The 11256-nt window shown below is 35.5% G+C and overlaps 1 protein-coding gene across 1 annotated transcript in view; it reads right to left on the bottom strand.

Moving 5' to 3' along the window:
* eys (eyes shut homolog) overlaps positions 1-11256 on the bottom strand; it is a 91501-nt gene that overhangs the window by 22531 nt on the left and 57714 nt on the right. The window contains exon 14 of the mRNA XM_036215525.1: positions 10649-10872. Coding sequence (XP_036071418.1) covers positions 10649-10872 — 224 coding nt within the window. The remainder of the gene's footprint in view (positions 1-10648; positions 10873-11256) is intronic.

Consider the following 11256-nt stretch of genomic DNA (forward strand, 5'->3'; position numbering starts at 1 on the left):
AATTGAAAAGTAATCCCACAGCAGGATTTAAACATCTGCATAAGAAATGTTGCTGTGTCTCAAGTTAAAATCAGAATCAAAAAACAAAATTAAATCCAACATCCAACAAGTGGCAGATTCGAAGCATAAATTTTGGCTTCAAACTAAATTCAAAATCAGATTTTAAATTACACATTTCGGGGAAACATGTCTAAATTTTATCTGAGCTTGTAAATTGTATTACTGAGGGCAAAACTGTCAATTGAAGATGCACTTCAGCTCAACAAGTAATGAGCAGAAACCAGCAGGTACCAGTTATCAGCGAGTGCACAGCTGTTCCCGGCGCCTACAAGTAACGCCCTTCATGCCTAATTGTGAAGATTTTGTCAGTTGAAATATTTTATCAGCTAAAAACAAGATGCTAAAAGAAAAGTACAAGCAGCTTCTTTGGGTTTAGGAGAAAACATAGGTGAAAAAAGAACATTGTCCCTCACTGTTCTTGATAAAAAGAAGACTGTATAACTAAAGTTTTTAAAATACTGTATTTCTCCTCTTTTTTTTTTTTTAAAAAAAAAACAATTTTCTAATGTTAAATCTATAATTATAATTTGCTGTAATTATAAATCAATGGCTGAAGCATTAGTGGTTCACATAAAAACCTGTTAGATTTGCTTCTACCATATTTTCTGTTTTAAATGAGTCAAAAAGTCAGTTAAGAACAGCATCCACTCAGAATTTTTCACTACTGACGTGTGAAGATGCACACGGATCTAGGACAAAAGCTTTCAAATGAGCTGTCCCCTCTGCATGGAACATTTTGCAGAGAGAGTTGGAAATAAGGACACTTTTTAACCATTTTGAAGTGATAAGACGGCAGAGAACTCTCCATGCAAATGCTTTGTCTGATCTCAGCTTATACTGATGTGATTGTTTCCTATGGCTGGAGGGTGGGCTGTTGCTGGACCTTTTTTTGTTGTTATTTTTTTGGGTAAAGATACTAAAAACAAAAATAAAAAATAAATATATCACGTCTATTAAAAGACAACTTGTGAAAAGCTAAATTTAATCCTGATAGTCATTATTATTATTGCATATTTTATTATTCAACAAGTCATTTTGTGAGTTTTCAATGTACTTTTTCTGTTGCTTTAGCTTAAGTTCAATTTGATTTTTGTTTTCCTTGAAACAATACACAATTAAGGTGCTACACATCCATCCATCAATCAAACAATTTCAATTCCTTTCTGGGTGACGAGGTCACTGGAGCCTATCCCATGTGAAGGTGGGTTACACCCTCGACAGATCAACATCAAATCAAGCCTTTTGTTTTTGATCTAATTAATTCTAAATACGTAATTTATATTTGCTATAATCCAATACAGTCCAAATTGTTCCAAATTGTCCTCACAGTATTTCATTAGTTGGCCTATTTTAGTCACTGTTGTGTCCAAATTACCTCATTACCCACTACTTAGTGCACCATAAAGGGCGTTCGCCATTTTGTCGAATGAATCAACAATTCAATCAAGAATAAATCATCATCAAGTTTTTATGATCAAAGTTCATCCATTAATAGTCTTCCTAAAATGTTCATATTTATTATGTTTTTATTTCAGCAAATTGGTGATGTCATAGTAACTATTTAAAATAAAAATAAAAACTATTCTGAGCTTGTGTCTGAATTGCATTAAAATCTTGTGCATTGGATAGAACTGCACAATATAGTCAATTTGGGTTTAGGTAGTAGTGAAGGTATTCAGACGGAGCCTGATGGATTTCAGGCATGGTTTGGTAACTGTCTTCAGGTCTTCTTCATGGCTGAGTCTGGTGTCTCTCCTCCTTCTTTTGACCACAGCTGTAGATTTTCTGTCAGTGAGTGAATTAGCTGTCCAATCAAGCTCTGTAACACCATGGTCATTGAACCAGCTTTTGGAGCTGTTGGCAGTGTGGGCTGGTGTCAAGCTATACTGAAAAATAAAACTAGCATCTCCTTACAGTTTTTCAGAAGATAGCAGCTCTAGAATTATATCTAGACTTTCCTGGCAGATGGCTGCACTGACAGTAGACTTCAAAAACACAGAGGACCACTACTAGCAGATGATATGACACCCAGCATCATCACTGCCTGTGGAAACCTCACACTGGACTTCAAGCAGCGGGAACTCTGTGCCTCTCCACTTTTCCTGCAGACTCTGGGACCTTGATTTCCAAATGAAAGGCAATATTTACTTTCATCTGAAAAGAAGACTTTGGACCATTGAGCACGAGTCCAATTCTTTGCAGTCTAGTCGAGCACATGTCTTGTATTCCTCTGTGTGTGGAGGCTCTTGATGCTTTCCCAAATTGGATTTGGCTTGACGGTTCTCTCAGAGCTGAAGTTGTTGCTCTTACTGGTGCATTTTTTTCATACTTTCTTCTTCCACTTAAGTTCTGTTAATATGCTTGGAAACAGCACTCTGAGAACAACTAGCTTTTTTTGCAAATTCTTTTGTTGCTTGCCTCCTTGTGAAGGGTGCTAATGACTGTCTTGTGAATATGTGTCAAGTCAGCAGTCTTCCTCAAGATTGCATAGATACTGATCCAGATCCAGAACCTCTAGAGGGTCAGGAAACCCAATTAACTGATTAAGGTGTGACTCAGAGTTTCTATATTTTTTTTCTCACAATATTTTATAGTTTTTAGATGTACCTGTACATCAAGGAGTTTTCGATGTAATCTACACAAAGTTTTGTGTTTTTAAATGAATAAAGAAAGTCCTTCATTTCTGCCACTGTTGTGCTGACCTGGTATCATAGGGAGAGTTGCAGGATGCTTGATGGTGTTCCTGCAGCAGAATGCCAGTCTGACTCATCTAATGGACACTGTACAGACTCCAGCTATGATGCTTCTCACTGTGAAGACTTTTATATCTCTGTTGTAATAGTAATAATAACTCTACACTTCTTTCCATAAATTTGACTTTTTTATATGGAACTAAGTGTAAACTAATAGATTATATAAGAAAGTGACCAATCAGAGAGCAGAAAATGTCAGCCTCTTGCCTGCTTCTCTGTGACTGAAACGTTTTAGCAGATCTGTGAGCCTCTGTGAACGTACCGGAAATGTTTTCGCACACATTCGTGCACTAAATGACGACATACGCCCTCGTAAAGAACACTTCATTCCTTATGACTATTAGTCTATGTTCTTTTAGCAGCAGAAGTGGGTCCTTTCATTGAAGGCTTTGCATTTCCTTGCACAATTATATGCTTTTCTTAAAAAACGTTCAGGTACTCTGTGCATAAGTTTACGTCACCAAGTTTCAACACCAGATTGATTTAAAATCTTGGATGAGATTTTAGACTTGGTTGGTGAGCCAGGAAAGCAACAGTGACTGAAATGACTACTTGTTATGACAAAGATTTGCAAACGAATACATAACAGGCAGAAACTGAAAGCAGATGGGCCACGGCAACAAAAGAACACAGCAGGTGTCATCCCTGTCAGCTTAGAACAGGAAACCGAAGGCTGCAAATGACACTGGCTCACCACAGTGTGACAACAAAAGACTGGAAAACATTGGCTGCACTGATGAGTCTTGATTGCAGCTGCTGCATTCAGATAGCCACAATCCAGTAGGGAAAAAAAAATTACTGCTTAAAAAAAAAAGATGTTCAAAGGTGATCTTCCTTCATTTTGATGTTTACTATCATTTACAGCTACATATATATTAACACAATAATTGGACGTCTTTTGTGTGGTCTAAAGATTATGTGCATAATTACACTTCCAAATCTGTCCTATTGGTGGGACTATTGCATTTGTAGCAGAGATAGGAAGGAAGAACAAATAAATTATTAAAGGGTTTTTCTTTTTTTCCAGTCAGCGTGCCAAATTTCAAACCTTTTTTTTTTTTTACTACACAGTTGCAAGAGCTGCCAAAGGCTTCAATGAAAGAGAAAAAGGAAGGAGATGAAGACAGAAAAAACTGACAGCCTACACAGCCTCACTGCTTGGCTCACCAGCCTGTTAAATAATCCTACAGAAACAAACAACAGAATAAATTGTATTTTTTTTGCATTATAATGTATTTTATCTTAACTCTATGGCAAAGCCAGCTTATCTCTGATGTGAAGATCATTGCCATTGCATTGAGAGCGACATTACTTGTTTGTTATCGCTATCTGTTCTGCCGAAAGGTTTAAGAAAAAAAAAAAAAAGATTTCTGGCTCCAATCGTAAACCTGAGATGTGTAGTTTGAACAGTGAACAAACATAATAGATATTTGAATAAATATTATGAAATTAGCTTGCATCGTGATCAGAGACATATGCAGACATTTATTATTTATGCATGTGTCTGTTTCATTTAATTAACATGCAAACATCCTCTGGGGATAAACTATTAAACCGTAATTAAAACAAGTTTCAAAATGTATATATGGACTACAACAAAGAGAAAGAAGGATGGACACACACAGAACTGTGGCTCCAGTTCTTCTACATTTCAGTGTCTTTCATCAGTTGTAATTTTTTTTGTTTCATCTTCCGCAAACTGCCGACTTTGAGTTAGTTTGTTCAAATTCACCAGCCGTCATGTGATGTTTTTGATGCATTTCTTTTCTGGTATTGGAACAAGTTAGATCAAAAGGCAGAGAGAAAATGCAACACATATCTCCCCAAAAAACAAATAAAGTCTACATGTGATGAAATAAGAAAAAAAAAGTTCTATTAATGACGTGACAAAGCAGTGTCTTAGGTTGCAGGAGTTTTTTTTTTTTTTTTTCTCTCGTCTCTCTTAGTCCATGAACAATGTCTTAATAGTTCACACCGGACATATCCACCTCACACCCACACTAATAAGTCTCACATTTCACCACACCATAACATTTAATATTATTCTATAATCTAAAGGTGCACATAAAATTGTACTAAAGCTCTTCCCACCACAAACTTTTAAAATGGGACATTGTACACATCATCATATATATCCGTTCACACCTTCAAACAGGGAATGGCTTCATATGTCAAAATTTATTTTTTTCTTTTTTTTTTCCAGTTTGTTTGATTTTGATGCTTCCAAATAAATCTTATTTTTGTATTTTAAAAGGAAAACCCCTGTTTAACACATTTTTATTTGGGTTTATATTTAGGAGTTTTATGAATTGTATTTGGAAGTCAAAGGTAGAAATTTAGAAAGGAAGTGTGGAAATGTTTATGTATTTGACCTGATGGAGGGGCTAAGCCTCATGTAGGAAGGAACTGCTTTCAGTTCCAGAAAGGGTAGTGTTGCTAACAGTGGCGGTGACAAGCTCTTGCAAAAATTGTTGATTGATTGGAACCTATAAAACCCTTTTGTTAAAACTCTGGGCTTTGCCATCTTATTTAAAAATGTCTGTTTTATTGATGTTAAGAAAAATCCTGTCCCAAATACACCATACAGTTTGTGTAAACTTTCCAAAAATAAGGGTGCATTCAGGCTTGACACATTTGGTTAGCTTAAAATGAACAAGTGTTTTTTTTCCCCCAATAATCTGAATACACCCAAGTGGACCCTGGTCCAGAACCAGGAACCGCTCTTGGATCCATCTTTTGAGGTTGTCTTAATCTGTTTCTGTTCGGACTGAGCTCCGGTTCACACTTATCGTAAACCCTTATCAGCGTACCTTCACAGCTGACGTCTTTTCAGTAACCGCCTTACACCATGCCTTCACCATACCAAGGAAGAAAGTGCTGTACTTGACCTTAATTACAGACGTTGAAAACTGTTCAGTGAAATATAAAGTTTGAATTATTGAACTATTCCAACAAAGATTGCAAAGCGCATGACTTCCATGATTCTTTATTCCCACATTATTCTTGGCCAATGACTGAAGAGATCTTTAGTCACATGGTTTGGTTTACAAGCTTTGGTTTGAAACACAAAGTCCAATTGATGGCAGTCAGAACACAAATCAAACGCAAGGTTCAGAACTCAATCTGGACCAGCAGACTCTCCCAGTCACCTTTAAATTCAACTATTTTTTAGAAAATGGATTCCTTTTTTTGGACTAATTTGGAAAAAGTAGTGTTGTTAAGAACCAAACTTTATTTTTAGGAGAATTAAAAGAAATAGTCTCAAGTTTGCGTTGACATGTTTCTCCACAGACATCAAGTATGTTCTTCCACCTGTTTCTATAAAAAAAGTAAAAAAAAACAAAAAAAAAAACCTTTGGCGTAGCTTCAAACTGAGAAACAAGGGGATGCCATTAGCATTAACACCCTAGGAAGAGGCTCACAGCCAGGTAGCAAAGGAGCCAGGTGTAAGTCATTTCACGCTGCACCACACTGATCAGGAGAGCTTCATGTGGATTACAAGACGACAGTGGAGCAGTCGTGTCAGTTTTTAATCATCTAATCCAGAAAGTATGTTGCACCTGTCTAATTGTACAAGAGGTATATGTCTCTGATTAAATAAGCTTTTCTCTATTTATAGTGTCCTATATTTTTAGACAAAGGCACTTGATACTTTTGTACAAAAATGTATATATGTAATAATCAGGATGAATTTACAGGCAATCAGGTGTTCATGTGACCTACTGTTTAGGTATTTAAATGACAGATATCAACATCACAGAGCACGAGAGAATAAAGCCGTCACCATCATCTTGTACTGATTGACTGACCTTCCATTCTAAATTACATACCTAATGTAGATGTATCACCAAGCACCAACAAACCATTTCCCACTCAGTTTTGAAATTGATGTTTGTGTGTCCCTAAATGAACACAAAACGACATGAAAGGGTGCAGAGCTGAAAGCACCCCAACTGAACCCATGATAAAAATCTTCATTCACCTTATTATGTTGCGGCGGTGCAACTAATACAATGAGCAGAGCTCTGTGAACTCTCTGTGAACCCTGCATGACATGAGGTTCAAAAGGAAACTGTAATAATGCATATTCATCACGCAGATAATTGCATGGCTCACTCTGCCGCACATGACAAGCCAACTGACCACTGACTCTTAATTGGTATTCGTAAAGCTATTCATATTCCAATATTCACAGTGCCCTTTCTCATTTCCTGTTTAATAAATGCAACTGTTAATTTATAGTGTCATAACACAATGAAGAAGACATTTAGAGTGGCTATTTCCCAGATTACCAAAGGTGAAAGAGCGTCATGTGAAGTTAATGCATACTTAAAAAGATGGGAAAAACTGCTGGTAAGTGTGAAATGACAGCAGCCGGATGAGCTATGCAACTGGAGGTTAGGCGGCATAAAGATCACAGTTTCACATTTTTGGCCCAGCTTGACAGACAAAAGTTTGGATTTACTGGACACATTTAGTAACAAAAAACTAATTTCAACTTTTCTGACACTGAGAAAGATATCCATTAAAAATTCAATTTTATATCAGAATTTCCAATATTCTTACTCTCTGGAAAAGGCTTCTATATCACACATTTCTATATCATGACTGTTTATATAGATCTGCTTTATGCATCCAAAGACCATACCACATCACATTTAGATCTCTAGCACGTGACTTTTCCATGGCTAATTGCGTTCTGTCCCATCATGCCTTGTGGTGGTGTGTAAAAACTGGATCATTTTGGTGAAAGTGACTATTTAAAGTAAAGTTGTTCAATTTGCATAGTTTTTTTGGGAGTATTTGAATTAATGATTTCGTAATCTTTGTCAATGAAGTTTACACATGGAGTTACATACGTATACTGTATGTGTTGTATTACTGTTTTGATGCAAGTTTCTGAGACCTTTTAACCCGCAGGTAGATTTAATAAAAAAATTTGCTACTTTTTGGAATGTAGAATTTTGTGATTAATAGTGATGTGTGAACAAAATAACAAATAAACACATGGATTGCACGGTGGTGTAGGGGTTAGCGCTCATCTCTTGGTGAAAAGGCCCTGGTTCTGGGTGGAATTTGGGTGTTCTCCCCATGCATGCGTGGATGTCCTCTGGCTTCCTTCCATGGGCCAAAAACATTCTTCATAGGTTATTTGAAATATCTAAATTGCTAATAAGTGTGAGTGTGTGGCTCAGCGAAAGAAAGAAAGAAAGGACGGACGGATGGACAGACAGTAAAAGTGTAAGTACTGGACATTAGATTTACCTAAATGTAAGATTAAAGCTGTTTTTAAATTTAATTCAAGCTATAAGTAATAGTTCCCAAATGACCGTTTCTGATGTTACTAGGATTAAATTGTGTTTGTTTTATGGGGGATTATATCCTAAATGCTTGGCCATTATTCCCCAGACACAATAGTTTGTGTCAAATGTAAATATTTAGTAGACACCTGAAAGTTATTATTAATAGCAACAATGTATTTTATTGTTATTTTGCTATATAGTTGCTATTAAGTTTGTGTAGTGTTGGACAGGTAATGAACATTAAACATTTTACAGCTCGCTTCACTGATGATGCACGACGGCTGTAAAGTAAAATTGATCCAACACAGTAAAACCAGGGGCTATAAAGGTAAAATAGTGAGCAAATAGATGCAACACAACGTCAAACCACACAGGGGAACTAAAGTGGAGCATTTGTTCTGACAATAGAAGCAATGAAAGTAAAAGGATTGATGATAGTAGCTATTTTACATTTTTGATTTACATGAAAGTTGGCTAAATGTCTTAAATATTCTTTTATAGTGTCACACAATACTAAAGGCCAAACTGTTGAAACAGTATTGAGCAGAAATGAACTTTCTGTTCTTACAGAGATGTAATTCTATACTGTGACTGAAACCTCTATAAAGGTGTGCTTTTTCTTAATCTTTTCAATAAAAAACTACTTCAGGTAGGACTGATAAGCTGCTTGTTTTAGATTAGGAATTCAATGTGTACAAGTGCAGAAAACAACAGGGAACCCTTGATCTGTGCAGGAAGAAAATGGCATAAGAAAGAAGTGATAAATATTGAGAAAATCTAATAAAAAGTGGAGTTTTCAGTATATCTACATGAAATATGCATCAGAAGCAGGGGCTTTCACATTTCCATAGAATAAAAGGAATGCTGGAATTCTCAGCGCCTTCAACTGAGCAAACAGACCAACAGTTTGACACCGCTGGGTGACATTTAGAGATGTCACTGCAGACACCTGTTGATATACCTGAGTCCAACAAAATGATCTGCAGCCTGCAGAAGCCGCAAATATTCCAGCATGATAATGAGCCACAGCATATTACTAGAACCATACAAGAGTTTTAGAAGGAACAGGAAATCCTAAACTTTGACCTCGCTGAGAATATTGCCTTCCTTAAATTGTCCCTATCACTAAAAGGACAATTTAAGTAGCAGTTAAAGCTAAACGTTAAGTTAGAAAGGTGTTATAAGTAGCTGCTGATTTTTCTATGAAATTAGCTGGCATAAGGCTGTATGTGGGAAGAATAATGAGCAGGTCCAAACTATGTAGAGGAGATTGGGGTGGGTTGTTACATAAGTTGTTACCCTTTTGAAAACACTGGAGATCACTTCATCCAAATTAAGAAAAATACTAAGAATTTTCACGTTAGAAAATATGTTCACGATTTAATTTATTCTTTTTTTTTATTAAAAAAAGCCTGCAGATTTTTTTTTATTACAAGCTAAAGCCAAGCGCTGTTACACTGAGCTAATTTTTTTGTTGCCTCTTCAAGTTGATGATGATGATTGCTGAAAATAATTTTATAAAAGAGTGATAGTGATGCATAAAGGAAAACATTTCAACAGAAAATAAATCCAAGATATTGTGATTTAGTTTTATGTTATTACTGAGGGACTATTTTTCTATATTTTCCCGTTTGCTTATTAAATATAGAAAACGTTGTAAATTAATTATTTCAATAGTAGGATATGAAACCTAAACATACATAAACTTTATGTCACCAGCAGTGTTGGTGGTAATTAATTATAAAGTAACGGATTACTGAAATTTAAGTTGTTTTGTCAACAAAGTAACATAACGAATTACAGTTCAAATTTCAGTGATTAAATTACAATTACTGTACTAGTGTAAGTTATATCCTGGAGGTGAATGAGCCCACTGTCTATGTAGGCTACTATACAATTTACCTTTTCTTGGGGTCATGTAGTGAAATAAATCAGGTGGTGCTAAAAAAAAACCTGATTGCTCTTGTGGAGTTTTTATTCTGTGGATTTTAAAAGGGTATCTTATTCCTGTTAGCTTAATTCCTTAGATAATTTATATATAAGTGGAAAAAAGGTAAAGCAAAGTAACACGTGATAAATTACATTTTAATTGAGGAATGAGTAAAGGGATTTAATTACAATTTCATCCAGTAACTAAAGTAATCAATTACTCTTTAATAGTAATTTACAACACTGGTTACCAGACATAATGAACAATCAAATCATGTTGGTTTATGCTCTAAGCACTAAATATTTTTATAAAACTTTGTATGCTTTTTATTTAAGTAGCATATTTTTTCAAATGTTTTTATGTATCCTCAGTGTTAACTGAGATATTATTTTGACGATAAACATTTAATCTAAAAGCATACAGTGTAACAATCAGTCCCAATTTTCCCTGGTGTAAAGTAGATAAGCTTGATAACTGAGGAACTACTAACTAAGAAACAGCTGAGCTGCCAAAAGGAAACACGCAAAAAAAAAAAAAAAAACTCTTGCATTTGAGTGCCAGCACCAATTAAAATTTTTAAGACTTGAAATTTGGCGCAGTACCTGACACACGTTCCTCCATTACGGCAGGGGAGGTGTTGGCAGACAGGTGGATCACAGTTCTTGATGTTTCTTCCCCTTATGGCTTTGCTCACCGGGTCAACATCCTTTGAGTTGACCTGAAATTCTCGGATGCAGCCTATGAATCTCTTTCCTCCTTTTGAACTGCCGTCATGCCTCTCCCAATGCGATGAAACATCTCCAAGAAATATGGGTCCAAATCTTCCCTGGGAAAGAAAGCAGAGCCAGAAATCTATATGATAATTAAATCATTCACCTTAAACCCTACAATATGTTTGACTTCCCTAAAACATGAACTTTGGAGTAAATAGATTTTCATGAACAATGAGAAAGAACACAATTTTTGACTTCACAAAGATCATTTTATTTATAAAGATGTAAAAGATTGAAGAATGCAATGAGCTAATTTAACATATACCAGGATGCAGTTTTACTGTTATATACAAATTAGTGTTAAATGTGTCTTTTTAGCCTCTTGAAATTGGAAATAGCAATAAAAAATACATCAATTTTGTAAGAAACCCTCTTAATCTTTAATCATGCGGACTTTAAAATTTCAGATAATGTATAAAGTGTATTGTTACAAATAA

The sequence above is a fragment of the Oryzias melastigma genome, linkage group LG15 (assembly GCF_002922805.2).
Source record: "Oryzias melastigma strain HK-1 linkage group LG15, ASM292280v2, whole genome shotgun sequence".
Lineage (NCBI taxonomy): Eukaryota > Metazoa > Chordata > Actinopteri > Beloniformes > Adrianichthyidae > Oryzias > Oryzias melastigma.